This window comes from Trachypithecus francoisi, unplaced genomic scaffold (assembly GCF_009764315.1).
Source record: "Trachypithecus francoisi isolate TF-2019V2 unplaced genomic scaffold, Tfra_2.0 Lachesis_group5, whole genome shotgun sequence".
In the NCBI taxonomy this organism is placed as follows: domain Eukaryota; kingdom Metazoa; phylum Chordata; class Mammalia; order Primates; family Cercopithecidae; genus Trachypithecus; species Trachypithecus francoisi.
The window spans coordinates 36636316-36656476 of NW_022681470.1; the positions used below are offsets into that span (position 1 = coordinate 36636316).

The following is a 20161-nucleotide window of genomic DNA, read 5'->3' on the forward strand; positions in this document are numbered from 1 at the left end:
CTTTTAGGAAGTTTTCATTTAATTAGATAACTACCTTTATCTCTGGGTTTTCAAATTCAAACCAAGTTATTAATTAACAAATTCTGATTGTTTATGTGAATTTAAGTTGATTCAATGAAAGAGTTGACTAAAGACTAAAGAGAGAAAAATACCAGTTTGAGGCTTAAGATAATGTTGAACAAGATCCCCCCCCAAAAGATAATGCTAAACAAATTTGTAAACTCTGTAAATAATGAGTAATTTTATACTTTAGTCCTGCACTTTCCCCTCACCACCTCCTTAAAATTTCTGTAATTCCAATTCTTTTTTTTTTTTTTTTGAGGCAGAGTCTCGCTCTGTCACCCAGGCTGGAGTGCAGTGGCGCGATATCGGCTCACTGCAGCCTCTGCGTCCCGGGTTCAAGTGATTCTCCTGCCTCAGCCTCCCGAGTAGCTGGGATTACAGGTGTGCACCACCACACCTGGCTAATTTTTGTATTTTTAGTAGAGATGAGATTTCACCTTGTTGGCCAGGCTGGTCTTAAACTCCTGACCTCAGGTGATCCACCTGCCTCTGCCTCCCAAAGTGCTGGGATTACAGGTGTGAGCCACCATGCCTGACCTGTAATTCCTATTCTTTACTTCATCATTTCTTTTTTTTTTTGAGACGGAGTCTTGCTCTGTCGCCCAGGCTGGAGTGCAGTGGCCTGATCTCAGCTCACTGCAAGCTCCGCCTCCCAGGTTCACGCCATTCTCCTGCCTCAGCCTCCCGAGTAGCTGGAATTACAGGCGCCCGCCACCTCGTCCGGCTAGTTTTTTGTATTTTTTAGTAGAGACGGGGTTTCACCATGTTGGCCAGGGTGGTCTCGATCTCCTGACCTGGTGATGCACCCGTCTCGGCCTCCCAAAGTGCTGGGATTGCAGGCTTCAGCCACCGCGCCTGGTCTACTTCATCATTTCACTTTAAAAATAAGTACATAAGGCCAGGCGCAGTGGCTCACGCCTGTAATCCCAGCACTTTGGGAGGCCGAGGCAGGCGAATCACAAGGTCAGGAGATAGAGATCATCCTGGTTAACACGATGAAACCCCGTCTCTACTAAAAATACAAAAAAATTAGCCAGGCCTGGTGGCAGGTGCCGGTAGTCCCAGCTACTCGGGAGACTGAGGCAGGAGAATGGCGTGAACCCGGGAGGCGGAGTTTGCAGTGAGCCGAGATCACGCCACTGCACTCCAGCCTGGGCGACAGAGTGAGACTCCGTCTCAAAAAAAAAAACAAAAACAAAAACAAAATAAACTAAAAATAAGTACGTAACCTGGTTTTGTTTTTGTTTTTTATTTTTTTGAAACAGGATCTTCCTCTGTCACCCAGGTTTGAGTGCAGTGATGCGACCATGGCTCACTGCAGCCTCGACCTCCCAGGCTTAAGCAATTCTCCTGCCTCATCCTCCCAAAGTGCTGAGATTATAGGTGTGGGCCACCATGCCTGGCATTATAAGCCGGTTGATGGGCATTTGGCATTCTGTGTATTTCCCACCCTTCCTCATTTTTCCTATGTATTCTTGATATAGAAATGGAGATTTGTAACACGCTGGTAGTGTCTAGCCAGAATTCCTGGGTTCCATTCCTTCACTTTTTAGCTGTTTGCCCTTAGAGAGTTATTTAACTTCTGTGTTCCTCAGTCTCGTCATCTGGATTGTTGTGAGTGTTAAATTAATTCATATATGCAAAGCACTTCCTGGCACATAGTAGACACTGAGTGCTGTTACTAGTGTTCATACGTGTTACATGAAGCTCTAAAAATTAGAGATTATTTAAGCCATTTATATAGCCAATAGTTTGCTGCCATTGCTACCAGCATAACTATTTGGAAGTACATAAACCCCAGGTCCTGTGATCGTGCCATCGCACTTCAGCCTGGGTGACAGAGTGAGACTCCGTCTCAAAAAAAAAATGGCCACTTCACCTTTTTGTGTCAATGTGTCTATTTCCAAAACAGCAACCTGATTACTTTTAAACTAATTTAATTATAAATTCTATTTTTATATGGAAACTTTTCTACTTAAAAACATATAAAAATTCTACTTTTATATGTTTTTAAGAAGAGTAGACTGAAAGCAAGGCATGGTGATAGGTACCTATAATCCCAAATACTGAGGAGGCTGAGGCAGGAGGATCCCTTCAGTTCAAGACCAGCCTGGGCAATAACGTGAGACTCCATGTCTTTAAAAAAAAAAAAAAAGAAGAAGAAGAAAGAAAGAAAAAGAGTATACAAAAATATTGCCCACTTGCAATAAAAATTTAAAGCAAAACTGGATACTAATGATTTCAAGATGATCCACTGTTGTAAACTTACAAAATGTTTCTCAACTCAAAGGTTTTATTATCGCATTACCTTGTAGCATGTTCTGTATCATAACAAATTTTTAAGTGATTATTAGCTAATTTTTTAGATGTGACATGACACTTTAGAAACTTTTTTAACCTTTTTTTTTTTTGAGATGGAGTCTCACTCTGTCGCTCAGGCTGGAGTACAGTGGTGCGATCTCGGCTCACTGCACCTCTGCCTCCTGGGTTCAAGCAGTTCTCCTGCTCTCAGCCTCCTAAGTAGCTTGGATTACAGGCACGTGCCACCACGCCCAGATAATTTTTGTATTTTTAGTGGAGACGGGGGTTTCACCATGTTGGCCAGGCTGGTCTCGAACTCCTAACCTCAGGTGATCCACTTGCCTCAGCCTCCCAGTGTGTTGGGCTTATAGGTAAAAGCCACTGCACCCAGCCTAGAAACTTTTTAAAATAAATTATGCATCCAAGTTTTTAACCACCTGGGAGTTATCTGAAAATTTTTGCTCTTTTTATTAATTTCTCACTGTTATCTTATAAAATGTGCAGTTTAAAAGTTGAATATTATTTATAGTGTACTGTTTTTTATTTTTTAGATAAAGCCACCAGATCATCTAGTCAATATACAGAATCATTTTGGCAGTCATCACAAAGTAAGTAAAGCTGTGTTTACAGGTCTACCTGTGAGCTTGGTCAAATGCTGTTCCTATTTTTGAAGATCGTCTTTTGAAATTTAATGTAAATATTGAAAAAGAGGAATAATGAATACTAAAAAAAAAAAAAAACTTATCCAATATATCTCTACCCCTTGACCTTATATGATGCTTATGGAGTTGTTATTCTCTATATCCAAACCTGAATTTGAACTTAAAAAACAAGCAAAGAAACTACTGCTTCCTGTGAATTGTTGAATGTCTTTGCTAGCAATATAAATGGGTTGATTGTTTTTAACAGACTAATGTAGTAGTTTGAGCCTATTTATATGCACTTATTCTAATAAGGACATAAAATTTTATATTAGTACAATTTCAACTCTGTTGTAAAAGTTTGGAAGGATGAATGAATAAGTGATAAAGCACATGTAATAAAAAGTTAATGGCAAGCTCGGTGATGGGTATATAAATAGTCATTTCAGTCTTACAACTGAAAATTTTTGTGATCAAATATTGAGAAAATATAACAAAAAAAGATTGGAAAGTAATATACCAAAATGCTAATAATGATTTGCTTAAGAATCATTGGTGACATTTTTTTTAACTTTATTATTTTCTTTTCTTTTTTATTTTTTTGAGACAGGTTCTCGCTCTGTTGCCCAGGCAAGTGTAGTGGTGCGATCATGGTTCACTGCAGCCTCGAACTCCTGGGTTCAAGGGATCCTCCTGCCTCAGCTTCCTGTGTAGCTAAGACTATAGGCACGTGCCACCATGCCCAACTAATTTTTAAATTTTTTTAGAGACGGAGTCTCACTGTGTTGCTCAGGCTGGTCTCAAACTTTTGGGCGCAAGCATTCCTCCCACATCAGCCTCCCAAAATGCTGGGATTGCAGGTGTGAACCATTGCACCCAGCCACCTTTATTATTTTGGTACTACTGTTTTTTTCTTTTGACATTTTTAAATCAAGTCTCCCAAAATCTGAGTTATTAACCAAAAATATCTTTGTATGTAAAAACCTTCAAGAACTTTTTTATTCCTTCCACATTACTTCCTTTTCTTAAGAAAAAGCCTTTGGAAGGCCGGGCATGGTGGCTCACGCCTGTAATCCCAGCACTGGGAGGCTGAGGCAGGTGGATCACGAGGTCGAGAGACCGAGACCATCCTGGCCAACATGGTGAAACCCCATCTCTACTGAAAACACAAAAATTAGCTGGGCATGGTGGCAGACACCTATAGTCCTAGCTACTCGGGAGGCTGAGGCAGGAGAATGGCCTGAACCCAGGAGGAGGCGGAGCTTGCAGTGAGTAGAGATTGCGTCACTACACTCCAGTCTGGGCGACAGAGTGAGACTCCGTTTCAAAAAAAAGAAAAAATGAAAAAGCCTTTGGAAATCTGTTTTATAATCATTGTATTTATATAATTCAATTTTATATTTTTCATTTTAATTTTTAGTAGGTTCTGGATTTGTGACTATAAAATCAGACAAAATGAATTAGCTGCTGGAAAAAAATCAGTTGTGGAAAATTACTCTTTGAATTATTTTATGTATTTGCCCTATTTTACTCCAAATCTTTGATCTTTGGAAATTCTTAAATGTATCTACCCGTATAAATGATGTTATACCCATGCAGTGAGATACTATTTAGGCTGGGGGCGGTGGCTCACACCTATAATCCCAGCACTGTGGGAGGCCGAGGCAGGTGGATTACTTGAGGCCGGGAGTTCGAGAACAGCCTGGCCAACATGGTGAAACCCCGTCTCTGCTAAAACTACAAAAATTAACCAAGTGTGATGGTAGGTGCCTGTAATTCCAGCTACTTGGGAGGCTGAGGTAGAAAAATCGTTTGACCCCAAGAGGCGACGGCTGCAGTGAGCTGGGATCGCACCACTGCACTCCAGCCTGGGTGACAGAGTGAGACTCCATCTCAAAAAAAAAAAAAATACTATTTAGAAATGAAAAATGAGTTATATATGATGAGTTATATATACTAATGAAAAGGTGATCAAGATGTATTTCATTGACTTTAAGATACTATTGATTTTATGTATCAATGAGAAAGAAAAACCATCCAGTTAAACTGTGCCATACCATTAATTAAAAGATACATCTGTAGATCAGAGGCCATTTTTTAAAAAGTATGTCTTAGAATTTGATGAAAGAAAGTATTAAAAGGTATGTATCCACTTTTTAAAAAGTATATTTTTAGTATAGACTGAAAACAAAGCTGAGAGAATATATATCTGTCTTACTTACTGTAGTATTTCTACATTCAATGTTTTGCACATACTTAACAGATAGATATTCGTGAATTTTTAAATTACGCGTTTCTAGAATGGCACTTTTTTAAAACAGCTACCATATGTTTGTATTCAGAAAAAGTTGAAAATAAATAAATGTAAATGGATACTTGTATTTATCATCAAAGAGTAACTCATTTCCTCAGGGCAGATTTGAAAATTCACCTTGTTATAATTGTAATGTCATTTGTTAGTCATCCCATTGTGTCATTTTACAATTATCCTTAAATACCTCCTCAAAACCTGAAGTAGCATGTTTTACTTTATAACTACTTTGCAATGTCCATAAATCTGCATAGATAGTACATACCATTTCTCTATGGTATGGTATGTGGTATATGATATGGACTGCCTGGATTTGTATCTCGGCCCCACTACTTTTAGATATATAATTTTGGAAAAATTACCAATTTTGGTTCCCCCCCTTTTTTTTTTTCGACATAGAGTCTCGCTCTGTCGCCCAGGCTGTAGTGCAGTGGCACAATCTTGGCTCATAGCAAGCTCCACCTCCCACGTTCATGACATTCTCCTGCTTGCCTCAGCCTCCCGAGTAGCTGGGACTTCAGGCACCTGCCACCATGCTGGGCTAATTTTTTTTTGTATTTTTAGTAGAGACAGGGTTTCACCATGTTAGCCAGGATGGTCTTGATCTCCTGACCTTGTGATCTGCCCACCTTGGCCTCCCAAAGTGCTGGGATTATAGGCATGAGCCACCGCATCCAGCTGGTTTTCCCTTATTTATAAAATGGGAACAACAATAGCATCTGCCACACAAGAATTAAGCAAAATTGGCTGGGCACGGTGGCTCATGCCTGTAATCCCAGCACTTTGGGAGGGCGAGGCAGGCAAATCATTTGAGGTCAAGAGTTTGAGACCAGCCTGGCAAACATGGTGAAACCCTGTCTCTACTAAAAATACAAAACATTTAGTCTTGCGTGGTGGTGTACACCTGTCATCCCAAGTACTTGGGAAGCTGAGGCAGGAGAATATCTTGAACCCGGGAAGCAAGGGTTGCAGTGAGCTGAGATTGCACCACTGCACTCCAGCCTGGGTGACAGAGTCAGACCCTGTCTCAACAAAAAAGAATTAAGCAAAATTATACTCAATAGCTGATACACATTGACTATACGTAGTCATTGTTTTGATGGTACTGATCCTAAAACTGACTCCTTCTTGTTGTCCGATTCCTAAACATTTTGAAGTTTAGAAATGAGGGGAAAAGAAATACACACTTTATATATATATATATAGTATATGCATGGTTTATATATATATATACACACACACACTTATATACTTACATGCTTGAAACCGATGAATGTTTTTTGTTTGTTGTTTGTTTTTAGTATCCACAGTAAACAAGCAAAATGTCTATGCAGCATGTTTTTTGTTGTTATTTTCAAGTATTCTATGACCTTATCCCTGTTTTCTGTTTCAGGTCGCAACTTCACAGCTCATGATAAGCAACCTTCAGTGCTGAGTAAGTAGTTGGTTGCTTGCTCTTTTTTCAGTCAATCAATTTTTTTTTTTTTTTTTTGACGCGGGGTCTCACTCTATCGCCCAGGCTGGAGTGCAGTGGTGCTATCTCAGCTCACTGCAAGCTCCGCCTCCCAGGTTCACACCATTCTCCTGCCTCAGCCTCCTGAGTAGCTGGGACTATAGGCGCCCACCACCTTGTCCGGCTAATTTTTTGAATTTTTAGTAGAGACGGGGTTTCACCGTGTTAGCCAGGATGGTCTCAATCTCCTGACCTTGTGATCCGCCCACCTCGGCCTGCCAAAGTGCTGGGATTACAGGCATAAGCCACCGCGCCCAGCCTCAGTCAATCAATTCTAACCTTGCCTCATTCTCCCAACAAAAGTCGTAATAAAATTTCAAGTCGTGTTACCCCTCTTTACCTTTTTAATTCACCACGGATTGGTACTACCTGTAATAATTACTCTGTGATGTGGAAATGTGTTCAGGGCTGTTTTACCACAAGTAATTTATATTGGGTGATAATACATTTATTTGCTACCTGCTTTGCTGTAGGAAGTGGTTCATCCTCACTGATAGGATCCTTTGAAATTATTTTTTACTTATGAAACTATTGCTTTTATTGTTTTCTTCCCCTCTTTTATTTTGTCTTTCTGATAGATTAATTTTATAGCACTGGAATATGGTATAAACTTTCAAAGTATGGGAAATTATCTTTTGATATATGTATTTGCTTCAGGCTCAGGATATCAAAGAACTCTTGAGGAATGGGCCCCGCAGACTGCAAGAATAAGAACTAGGATGCAAAGTAAGTAGATAAAGCTCTGTTAGTGAAATAATCTGAAGCATATTGGCTATGTTTTTCTTGACAAAAATGTTTAGTTCTTCAGGTAAACATTTAGGTTGTTTGTGATTTCACTAATAAAGTACAGCTATGATTACTAGGTTAGTAATTTCTATTTGCTTGGACTGGCAGCACATGGGCTAGGTGTGTGTAGAATGTAAATACTGGCAGGAGCAAACCAGAGATTGATGGGTCTTAACAAGCTCTCAGTTCTAGCAGCAATACAGTCTGTATACAATAATGAAATTCTACTCTTTTGACAATACTTATTTTTTGCTTTTAGCAGATTTTGGAACAGCTTTGTATACTCATAATTTTACATAATAAAGGCTGAAATGCACAAGTTATATTTTCATGTTTAGGGTTTTGTTTTGTTTTTTTCTGTTTTTTGTTTTGTTTTGTTTTTGAGATGGAGTCTGTCTCTGTCGCCCAGGCTGGAGTACAGTGGTGCAATCTCGGTTTACTGCAACCTCTGCCTCCCGGGTTCAAGCAGTTCTCCTGCCTCAGCCTCCCAAGTAGCTAGGACTGCAGGTGTGCACCACCACACCTGGTTAATTTTTGTATTTTTACACACCCAGCTAATTTTTGTAGTTTTAGTATAGATGGAGTTTCAACATATTGGTCAGGCTGCTCTTGAACTCCTGACCTCATGATCCACCTGCCTTGGCCTCCCTAAGTGCTGGGATTACAGGTTTGAGCCACCATGCCCAGCCTTTCTAGGTTTTTGTGTTTTGTTTTGTTTTTGTGTTTTTTGAGATGAAGTCTCCCTCTCTTGCCCAGGTTGGAGTGCAGTGGCACGATCTCAGCTCACTGCAGCCTCCGCCTCCCACATTCAGGTCATTCTTGTGCCTCAGCCTCCTGAGTAGCTAGGACTTGCATGCATGCGCCACCACGCCCAGCTAATTTCTGTAGTTTTAGTAGAGACGGGGTTTCACCATGTTGGCCAGGCTGGTCTTGAACTGCTGACCTCTAGTGATCTGCCTGCTTCAGTCTCCCAAAGTGTTGGGATAACAGGCATGAGCTACCACACCCAGCCTCATGTTTAGGTTTTAGATGGATTAAATGTCACAGAATTTAAGGAATACTATAAATTTATATGATAAAACCATCATACTCTGAACTCACTTTCTATAATTTCTGTGGAAATGTGTCCACATTAAATCTTGACCATATTTTTTTAAAGTCCATGCATATTCTCTGCTTTAAGTGACCTTTAACCTCGCTCCCTGCTTTACTCATCTAGCCACAATAGGTCTGGAGGTCATCAGGTATTCTCTTAGTTTTATTTAGATAATGTAAAAATCCACATCATGTATCTCTTGCTCATGGGATAATTAACTCTGTAATTGGACCAGGTGATGTCTGTGGCCCTGCTTTTCCATCAGTAAACTGGGAGTGGTCATAATTCATTTTTTCTCAGCAGTGACTTTTTTAGCGCACATATAAGTGAATTCTTCAGCAGCCTAGAACCAAAGTAACTTTTTGCCCATGTCTTATTGTCGATTGTCATTTCTTATTGCTGTGAGTATATGCCTGATATTAGAAAACCATTTCCTCTTATAATTTGCTCTTCCTGACCTATTGTAGTTAGGAAACCAAGTATTAATTATTCAGCTTATTAGAATTATGTTTACAACCAGAATCAAACATTAAAATTAAATTTGAAGACCCAAGAGATACTCTTGGATGTAAAAATGCATGAGTTTTAGTATATATAATGTGAAAAGCTCAGAGGCATCTGTGTCATTTCTTAGTTCTTAACTATATATTCTGAGTAATTAATATCAGATAAATGACTTCCAGATAAGTGAAGTTAGTACATACTTACCAGAAAATGTTTGCATAATTTTTCCTCTAATTAGACACTGCAATACAGAAGGAAAAAATAATTATATTGAACATCTAATTGAAATGCAGAAATAGATATTTTTAGTTGCTAAATTGATAGCTAATTTTTAGTGTTTTATCTGTTTGCATTTCAATACTTTGTCTTAAGTTACTATATTTATTATGGCTTACAGAATTATACCTTGGTTGCTAGCCACCTACCATATATAGATACCACATTGAGCTTTCAGAGTTATGTAACGGTAACATATCAGACGTGTGCATGTAATAGGATCTTTTAGACATTCAACCACATGAGGACTTTAAGATAGAACGATGAGCAAGAAGAAAATATTTTCAATGGAAGTAGAAGACTATAGTGATTTTTCAAACAACGTTATATAATAGATTCCTCTTCAAGAGTATTTTTAAAAATGTTTTCTTAGCATTCCACATTTTATCTCTCATTCTTTATATATTTCTACCTGCTTTGGTGAGGGAAAAAAAGTCATTTTTAGACCTGAATGTTCAAGAACCTTGGGCTATAGATTCTACCCCATGGAACATTGTCACCCAATGTTAGCACCAGTTTCCTGGATAGACAGGTCCCAGTTCAGGCTTCTGCCTGCATCCAAACCTTTTAGGAAAGAGGGAACCACTGTCTTTACTTTTTCCTGTTTGCCAGGTGATAAAACAATGATTATAGAGAAGAATATATGTGCAAGGAGAGGTCAGAGCATTAATATAAATGCTTTGGAACCTGTCTCAGAAATTTAGGTAAAGAAGACAATTTGTAGTTAAAGCTCTTGGGCTCCAGGCCTAGCTCTTCCACTTACTAATTGAGTAATCTTGGTAAAATCCCTTAACTTTTGTGAACCTCAATTTTCTTGCCTTTAGAGACAATAGTGCCTATAACTAAAGTATTGTAATGACCTTATATGTGTAAACACAATTTTTTAAAGTCTAAAATCTCATAATTATCCGGGTTTATTTATTGTTAACAATGTTTTCTGTAGAATCAGTAGCAACTATGGAGGATTTGTGCACTCTACTCTTGATGGTTATAGAGTGATTGATTATCACCATACTCTTTAGACTAGAAAAGCTTGAGTTTTTTCTTTTTCATTTTGAGACAGAGTCTTGCTCTGTTGCCTAGGCTGGAGTGCAGTGGCGTGATCTCAGCTCACTGCAGCCTCCACCTCCTCGGTTCAAGTGATTGTCGTGCCTCAGCCTCCGAAGTAGCTGGTGGTGCACCACCACAGCCAGCTAATTTTTGTATTTTAGTAGAGACAGGGTTTCACCATGTTGGCCAGACTGGTCTCAAACTCCTGACCTCAGGTGATCTACCCACCTTGACCTTCCAAAAAGTGTTGGGATTACAGGCATGAGCCACTGTGCCCAGCTGAGTTTTTTCTTTTAAAAAGATGTTTTTTAGAATTGTTGTTAGCATCTCTAGTAATGTTGATGAAAAAGATATCAGTTACCCTTTGGACGATGTCCTGCCTTGGCAGTATATACCCTGTTGTGTATGTGTTTGTGTTATATGAATTATATAAATATTATATATGGTACATAATTATTATTTAGCTGTCCTTCATTAACATCATAGAATTGCACTTCACAGCATTTTTGTGTATATTATCTCATTTGATCTTTGCAACCATGGAGTGAAGTATTCAAAATAAACATTATCTGATGGATTTGGGTTTTGTGTGGTTAGGTTTTTTTATTTTGTTATTTTAGTTGTAACTTTGATAACATAACTTAGAAGCTTCTAAATAATGAAATATCCTAAGCTAAACTGGTAACTGAAAAACAATATTCCTCTTAGATTTGCTGTCATTTTGTCTTATGACATCATTATGGAGCTTTTTGTCATATGACCAAAAATAAGGCTATTTCTGAATGTTAGCAGGGCTAATATTATTCCTCCAGTTATTCCAGTGTTTCTCAAATGAAAGTTATTGGTAAAACCCTAAGAAGATCCACCAGGAAGTTCGTTTATATATACAAAAATTATAAAACTCCAGTCAAGTGATAGATGGCAATACTGGTAATATAGGTCATATGAATGAGATAGCCTCTATACCTTCTGAAGCCTGTCCCTCCATTTCCTCTCTTAGATTTTAAAACCTGCTGGTATGCTAAAAAAGATGGAAGGGAAAGGGAAGGGTTAGGATTGTTTTTAATTTCTTTTCTTGTTTTTAATTTTTTTTTTTTTAGAGATGGGGTCTCACAGTGTTGCCCAGGCTGGTCTTAAACTCCTGTGCTCAAGCTGTCCTTTCACCTCAGCCTCTTGAGTTGTTGGAATTACAGGCCTGAGCCACTGTGCCCGGCTTAATTTATTTTCTAAATAAATTTAGATGGAAGTAGAGATTTGACAGAGTTGTGAGAAAATTATTTTGAGCTCTATTGTTTAACCACAAGCCTAAAACAGAATTACTTAATTACTTGTCTATTAACAGAAATGATGAGAAGTTTTTAAACGTGATTTTAAAATACTACTACTATTTGAAATGGTCAGAATCCCCAGATGAAATACTGAATCGGTTTGAGGTAGAAAATAGTGAAGATTAAGATTGAGTTTTATATTAAAACACCTTATCCAGACAGCTCAGTAGTCTATAATCCACCTTTTGTCCTTCCCTCTTTACAGCATCTTCACCAGGCAAGAGTTCAATATATGGCAGTTTTTCAAGTGGTATGTTTCATTTTATTATGGTGTGCTTATTTTCTTTGTCCTTTTTATCCCGGAAGTTTCACCAATCCCATTAGATACTTATGGGTCAAATACTTCCAAACTTTCTCTCAAAACTAATTATTGTGTGCTTTCTACTAGACCCCACCATATACTGTGAACAGCTATGAAAGAAATAGGTCTTGTGTCTCAAGGAGCCCTCAGTCTAATCAGCACTCAGATGTTCTACTTTTTCTTCTGCTTCTGGCTAATCTCTGTCTTATTTTTTTCCTGGTGGAATTTGTATCCTCTTTGTCTACTAGAAATAAATACTCAAATTATGAAACATAAGTTGATAGTCTTATTTTATTACTCTCACCATTAGATGACAGCATTCAGAAATCAGAGCTTGGAAACCAGTCACCATCAACCTCCAGCCGACGTAAGTTTGTGTATTCAGTTTTAATTAAATATTTCTGTAAAATTGGATAAGCCATAATTATTCCATAATTATTTAAAAATGGTTTTTGACAGCAGTATGACTCGATCCTATTTGAAGAATCATATTTTAAGCACTTTAGAGGAAAAAGTATATATTCTACTAGCAGTGAAATTATTTATGGACAAACTATATATGAGACAACATCTGGTATTGCCCCTTCACTTTACTGTCCATAAGACCAAAAGTAATAGCTAATAATAAGTAAAGCTACTAATACTGTTAACTGAGGAAACCATGCTAAATTGAAAGAAAGACAGCCAGAGCATGACTTTATGGGATTACAATGGCTTTTGGAGTCTGCACACTTGCATTTGAACTAGATTGGACCACTTACCTCCTTTACAGCCTTGTTGCAAGTTTCTTTAGTTCTCCAAGTCTTATTATCCTGAAACAGTACTAAGAAAATAAATTCATGGGCTGAGCATGGTGGCTTATGCCTGTAATCCCAGCACTTTGGGAGGCCGAGGCAGGCGGATCATGAGATCAAGAGATCGAGACCGTCCTGGCCAACATGGTGAAACCCCGTCTCTACTAAAAATACAAAAATTAGCTGGGCATATGGCACACGCCTGTAGTCCCAGCTACTCAGGAGGCTGAGGCAGGAGAATCGCTTGAACCCGAGAAGCAGAGGTTGCAGTGAGCCGAGATCGCACCACTGCACTCCAGCCTGGAGACAGAGCGAGACTCCATCTCAAAAAAAAAAGAAAGGCCAGGTGCGGTGGCTCAAGCCTGTAATCCCCCCACTTTGGGAGGCCGAGGTGGGCGGATCACAAGGTCAGGAGATTGAGACCATCCTGGCTAACATGGTGAAACCCCGTCTCTACTTAAAAAACGCGAAGAGGCCGGGCGCGGTGGCTCAAGCCTGTAATCCCAGCACTTTGGGAGGCCGAGACGGGCGGATCATGAGGTCAGGAGATCGAGACCATCCTGGCTAACACGGTGAAACCCCGTCTCTACTAAAAATACAAAAACTAGCCGGGCGAGGTGGCGGGCGCCTGTAGTCCCAGCTACTCGGGAGGCTGAGGCAGGAGAATGGCGTAAACCCGGGAGGCGGAGCTTGCAGTGAGCTGAGATCTGGCCACTGCACTCCAGTCCGGGCGACAGAGCGAGACCCCGCCTCAAAAAAAAAAAAAAAAAAAAAACGCGAAGAAAATTAGCTGGGGGTAGTGGTGGGCGCCTGTAGTCCCAGCTGCTCAGGAGGCTGAGGCAGGAGAATGGCGTGAACCGGGGAGGCAGAGCTTGCAGTGAGCCAAGATTGCACCACTGCACTCCAGGCTGGGCAACAGAACAAGACTGTCTCAAAAAAAAAAAAAAAATAGATTGATGATGATTCTCACATTTTTTGTTCTTGGTACCGCTTTACACTAGTAGAGTTATTAAGAACCTCAAAGAGCTTTTTGTTGAAAATATGGGTTATATCTATCCATATGTACCAGGAAATTAAAGTTGAAAATTTTTAAAAATATTTATTAATTGATTTTAAATAATTTAGCAAGATGAGTGACACATCAGATTGCTTTGCATTTTTTCTGATCTCTTTAATGTCTAGCTTTAAAAAATGGATTTGGATTATCACATGCTTCTGTATTCAGTCTGTTACAATATATTTTGGTTGAAGTATCTACAAAAAATCCAGCTTTATACAGATAGGAAAAATTTTAATAGTCTTTTCAGATAATTGTGGCTATTCTTTTTTGAACTCTCCAAAACTCAACAAGTGTTAGTTTCTTAAATGTTACTTGAAATAGGATATCTGAAACCATCTTACTGAGCTTTTAGTACTCTATTACAGTAAAATTCATTGGTCTTTCTTATACTTTGAATGGAGTATCGTGCACTGGTCATTTGGAAAACACTGGTTGACTGAGAAATGCAGATTTTTCCAAACATTGACACATTAGGAATGTAATATAAAATATCACATTTGTTAATATCACTGCCAATCTCAAGACTTTTAAAAAGTGTTAAAGGGTAGGGTGCCATGGCTCACGCCTGTAATCCCAACATTTTGGGAGGCCTACGTGGGCAGATCACCTGAGGTCAGGAGTTCAGGACCAGCCTGGCCAACATGGCAAAACCCTGTCTCTACTAAAAATACAAAAACATTAGCCGGGTATGGTGGCATGCACCTGTAATCCCAGCTACTCAGGAGACTGAGGCAGGAGAATCACTTGAACCCGGGAGGCAGAGGTTGCAGTGAGCCAAGATGGCACCACTTCATGCTATCCTGGGCCACAGAGCGAGACTCCATCTCAGAAAAAAAAGAAAGCGTTAAAGTACAATATTGGGAGTTGTCAAACTCGTGGCAAATTGAGGATTCTAAAATCCTCATTTTCACTTGAAAGCAAATGTCTGCAAAATACACAAGTCTGACCATAGTTTACTTGTTCTTTCAAGTAAAAAATAGTATTCCTGAAAAATGTGCTAATTCATCTTGTAATTCATTTGCACAAAATTACTTTCCTTGAGACAACCATGGTACTGTATGAGCAGCAGAAGTGCTTTGTGCGTACTTCCCATTTCTTCAGAAAGAATATTGACAAGATGTACTCAAGGATTGAGATTTAATAAGATAAATAATGAACTGCTTCATAAAGGACATTCTTTTGTAAAGGAATGTCGCTTTGTTAAACCTTGAATGCATGGCAGTGAAAAATAACGACTACACTCATACAGTTTGGTGCCACTGCCCTGTAACTCATGCTAAGGCATCAAAAGTTTTTCCCACCATTGCTTTTGCATTATCAGTGCAAATGTCAACACAAGGTGAAGGTCAAATAACATCTTAGTGTTAGAAGAATAGTTTTAACTTCATGGGTATCTCCCCCACTAAATAGGGTCTTGAGGTACCCCACAGATCACACCTTGAGAACTGCTGCTCTAAAAGGTTCCTACTAAAATTAATAGCCTGAAGCAGTCAATAAATAAAAGGTCTAAAAGTATTATTGTTACTATCATATTAACTGAATAAATGGAGTAGAATATGAGAAAGAACTTTATAAACTGAAAAGCACTAAATATAAATTAATACTATGGCCGGGTGCAGTGGCTCACACCTGTAATCCCAGCACTTTGGGAGGCCGAGGCAGGCGGATCACGAGGTCAGGAGATTGAGACCATCCTGGCTAACACAGTGAAACCCCGTCTCTACTAAAAATACAAAAAAATTAGCCGGGTGTAGTGGCAGGCGCCTGTAGTCCCAGCTACTCGGGAGGCTGAGGCAGGAGAATGGCGTGAACCTGGGAGGTGGAGCTTGCAGTGAGCCGAGATCGCGCCAATGCTCTCCAGCCTAGGCGGCAAAGCGAGACTCCGTCTCAAAAATAAATAAATAAATAAATACTATTATTATTGCCAATAGTAATTAGCGATGAGTTACAAACTAAGTTTTACCAGTGTTAACTTGCATACCACAAAAGGCCACACATCAGTAAAATTAAAGGGACAGCTAGCTATTATAACATGTAGAAGATGTTCATTCATATTGCATACTTTTCTTTTTTTTTTTTTTTTTTTTTTGAGATGGAGTCTCGCTGTGTCACCCAGGCTGGAGTGCAGTGGCGTGATCTTGACTCACTGCAGCCTCTGCCTCTCATGTTCAAGTGATTCTCCTGCCTCAGCCTCCCAAGTAGCTGGGACTACAGGCTTGTGCCACCACACCCAGCTAGTTTTTTGTATTTTTAGTAGAGACGAGGTTTCACAGTCTCGATCTCCTGACCTCGTGATCCGCGTGCCTCGGCCTCCCGAAGTGCTGGGATTACAGGCATGAGCCACTGTGTCCAGCCTGCATCCTTTTCTTTATCCTTTTATATACTTCAGAAATATTTCACCTTGAATAATTAGCCATGTGAATGCTGAGTTTCTAAAGTAAAAGATATTTTATAAATTGTCTTTTAATAGTCTCTTCTCCCAACTGTTAGCAGTGGAATTAATAAACTTCACTTTATAAACTGTATTATTTTTCTGACTTGTTTATGCCATTTCTTTTGTTTAAAAACTTTTTTCCTCAAAGATATTTTTATACTGAAGAAACATATGCATATTTATACACATAATTCAAAGTGTATGCATGTAAGATTTTCTTGAGAATGCGATAAATTATTTTATTAAGAAAATTATCAGCTTTCTTCTTTAAAGTTCTCTTTTACCTAATGTTTACAAAGATTGATACTGATTTTAAAAGTCACTTGCCTTGAATCTAAGAAAGTGGTATTTATATCTGTCGTTTCTTTTTTTCTGAGTAGAAGTGACTGGACAACCCCAAAATGCATCTTTTGTCAAGAGGAACTGCTGGTGGCTACTTCCTCTGATAGCTGCTCTTGCCTCTGGGAGTTTTTGGTTCTTTAGTACTCCTGAGGTAGAAACCACTGCTGTTCAAGAGTTCCAGAATCAGATGAATCAACTTAAGAATAAGTATCAAGGTCAAGATGAGAAGCTGTGGAAAAGGAGCCAAATATTCCTGGAAAAACATCTTAATAGCTCCCATCCTCGGTCTCAGCCTGCTATCTTGCTGCTCACTGCTGCCCGAGATGCTGAAGAAGCGCTTAGGTGTCTGAGTGAACAAATTGCTGATGCCTATTCTTCTTTTCATAGTGTCCGTGCCATCCGGATTGATGGGACAGATAAAGCTACTCAAGACAGTGATACTGTCAAACTAGAGGTAGACCAAGAACTGAGCAATGGATTTAAGAACGGCCAGAATGCAGCTGTGGTACACCGCATTGAGTCATTGCCCGCAGGCTCTACTTTGATCTTCTACAAATATTGTGACCATGAAAACGCAGCCTTCAAAGATGTAGCCTTAGTCCTGACTGTCTTATTGGAGGAAGAGACACTTGGAACCAGTCTAGGCCTAAAGGAAGTTGAAGAAAAAGTAAGAGATTTCCTTAAAGTCAAGTTCACCAATTCTAACACACCCAACTCCTACAATCACATGGACCCAGACAAACTGAATGGCCTCTGGAGCCGCATTTCTCACTTAGTTCTGCCTGTGCAACCTGAAAATGCCTTGAAAAGGGGCATCTGCTTATAAGAAGTGAGAGAGAAGAAAAATCATGTCCCAGGTTCTGAGAATTGTTCACATTTTCTAACCAGAGACAGAATTCAGAGCTCTTTTTGAAAGAACTGGTTTCTTTTTAAAGGAAATTAAGTTCTTACATAAACATGGAACATAAAAATCATTCATTCAACCTAATTATCTATGATATGAGAGAATCATTTCAGTTTCCATTGAGAGCTGTGTTAAAGGTATCTTAGGAGTGCAGATAATATGCAGTTCCTTAGAGAATCTATTTTGATTCTGGGCTGAATTATTACAGTTATGGTATGACCAGTGAAAGGGATTTGTCTCCTTATGAACCTTCCTGATTTTTTAACTTAGATTTCTCACTAAGTTTCTTGAGTTATTAGTAAGATTGCTCCCTAAATGTAACCATGGATTTTCCCATTATGTTCCCTTTTATACCATGTAGGTGTGAGTTCCTTAGCTTCTGCCTATAGGAACATAAGTAATGAAAGGTCACGTAGGTGTGTGTTTGGAATTTTTTTCTTTTGTTTCTTGGAAGATGGAAAGAACAAGGCAAGGAAGAAATTAATGGGGAAGCTGAAGGGAGGAAATGTTACAGTAATCCACTGAGATATAGGTTAGTCAAACATAGGTATATGAACTGTTAATCTTGGTGGATTCCATTGGGATTTGTTTTTTATATCTCCTTTTTCCTTCCTTGAAGAAAAATTCTTGGCCCTCCCAAGGATTCTTCATGTATATTGCAAGATTTAATATATTTGTTCACTTGACTCTTAAGAGTAGGTCAGGCCGAGGCAGGTGGATCACCTGAGGTCAGGAGTTTGAGACCAGTCTGGTCAACATGGTGAAACCCCGTCTCTACTAAAAATACAAAAATAGCTGGGCATGGTGGCACATGCCTGTAATCCCAGCTACTTGGGAGGCTGAGGCAGGAGAATTGCTTGAACCCGGGAGGCAGAGGTTGCAGTAAGCCGAGACCAGGCTTATTGCCCTCCAGCCTGGGCAACAAAAACGAAACTCTGTCTCAAAAAGAAAAAAAAAAAAAAAAGACTAGGTCAATTCGTAACAGTTTATGTTGGACACATCCTGAAGCTTTTGTTTTGAATTAAGAAATAGTTTCAGGAATTGACAAACCATTTGTTAACCTGCTGTCCTGGGCTATTGAAGAAGATTTTGTTTTCTGCGCATCCAGTTGTTGCAGTCCAGGTCCTCTAGTGCAACGCCATAGCAAATATAAAGATTTACTATGCACGTGATACATGTTATGGAGTGCCTCAAGCCAAGATAGTGAACTTATATGAAGAGTGTGAAATGTATTTCTTTACTACTATAGTAGTATAGTTACAACTTTGCATCTATAATTGAGCTTTCTCATCTGTCAACTGCTGTGGTTTTCTTAAAATGTTACAATTCTAGATCTATCGACCTTGTTTTTTTATTGTCCACAAACCATTAAATGTAAATACTGTTTTTAGAGAGAGTCAGTCATTGGCTTTGTCATTTACCCTTTGAGAGTTCCACAAGTGGTAGTAGAGTGGTCTAACTTCTTTCCTCTAGTACTACCAGTATTCATAAATGTATGCCCCTTACTATAATTTATTCCTCTTAGAAGTCAGATCATCTGATTTACAGAGGATTATGAAAACCAGAGTTTCTGAAAAGGCTTATTTTATACATACATATTATATAGAGAAATAAATGTTTTTATTAAATGTTTCACTGACCCAAGTAATTTAAAAGTAATATGTTACCTATGTCTTTCAGGAAAAATAATTATAGCAGCTGATCTGTAAATGACTTTAAAAGCTATTTTAGTAATTTAAATAAATTTACTTTCTTGGTTTGTACTCTCTGTGTTATATATTTAATGATTTATCATATTTAAAAAAAGAAATCCAAGTCTTTTCCTTGAACAATTTTAGCAACCTTGGGTAGGAGAAACAAAAACCAAAGAATTGGAGCCATTTGCAAGTACATTGGTTAGAAGTGGAATAGCCATAACTTTCCATTTTATCTCGGCACTTAGGGTTTGTAAAAATACAGTTAATTTAGGCATTCCTGACTTGGCAAAAGAATCTCCACAGCAGCTTTTCTTTCTTTCTTCTTTCTTTCTTTCTTTCCTTCTTCCTTTCCTTTCCTTTCCTTTTCCTTTTCCTTTCCCTTTCCCCTTTCCCCTCCTTTCCTTTCTTTCTTTTCTTTCTCCCTCTGTCGCCCAGGCTGGAGTGCAGTGGCCGGATCTCAGCTCACTGCAATCTCCACCTCCCGGGTTTACGCCATTCTTCTGCCTCAGCCTCCCAAGTAGCTGGGACTACAGGCGCCCGCCACCTCGCCCGGCTAGTTTTTTTTTTTTTTTTTTTTTTGTATTTTTTAGTAGAGACGGGGTTTCACCGTATTAGCCAGGATGGTCTCGATCTCCTGACCTTGTGATCCGCCCGTCTCGGCCTCCCAAAGTGCTGGGATTACAGGCTTGAGCCACCGCGCCAGGCCCTTTTTTTTTTTAAGTAGACATGGGATCTCATATATTGCCCAGGCTGTTTTTGA

The 20161-nt window shown here is 39.1% G+C and overlaps 1 protein-coding gene across 5 annotated transcripts in view; it reads left to right on the forward strand.

Annotated features, from left to right (window-relative positions):
• The window catches only part of TOR1AIP1 (torsin 1A interacting protein 1), a 41016-nt gene extending 21544 nt beyond the window's left edge, over positions 1-19472 (forward strand). For 4 of the 5 annotated variants that reach the window (XM_033198589.1, XM_033198592.1, XM_033198591.1 and 1 more), the window contains 6 exons: positions 2916-2972; positions 6710-6751; positions 7487-7555; positions 12075-12119; positions 12481-12537; positions 16839-19470. In XM_033198589.1, the coding sequence (XP_033054480.1) occupies positions 2916-2972; positions 6710-6751; positions 7487-7555; positions 12075-12119; positions 12481-12537; positions 16839-17626 (1058 nt within the window). In that variant the 3' untranslated portion in view covers positions 17627-19470. Of the gene's footprint in view, positions 1-2915; positions 2973-6709; positions 6752-7486; positions 7556-12074; positions 12120-12480; positions 12538-16838 lie in introns of all 5 variants that reach the window. The other variant, XM_033198590.1, reaches the window with a different exon arrangement.
• Positions 19473-20161: the final 689 nt, after the last annotated feature.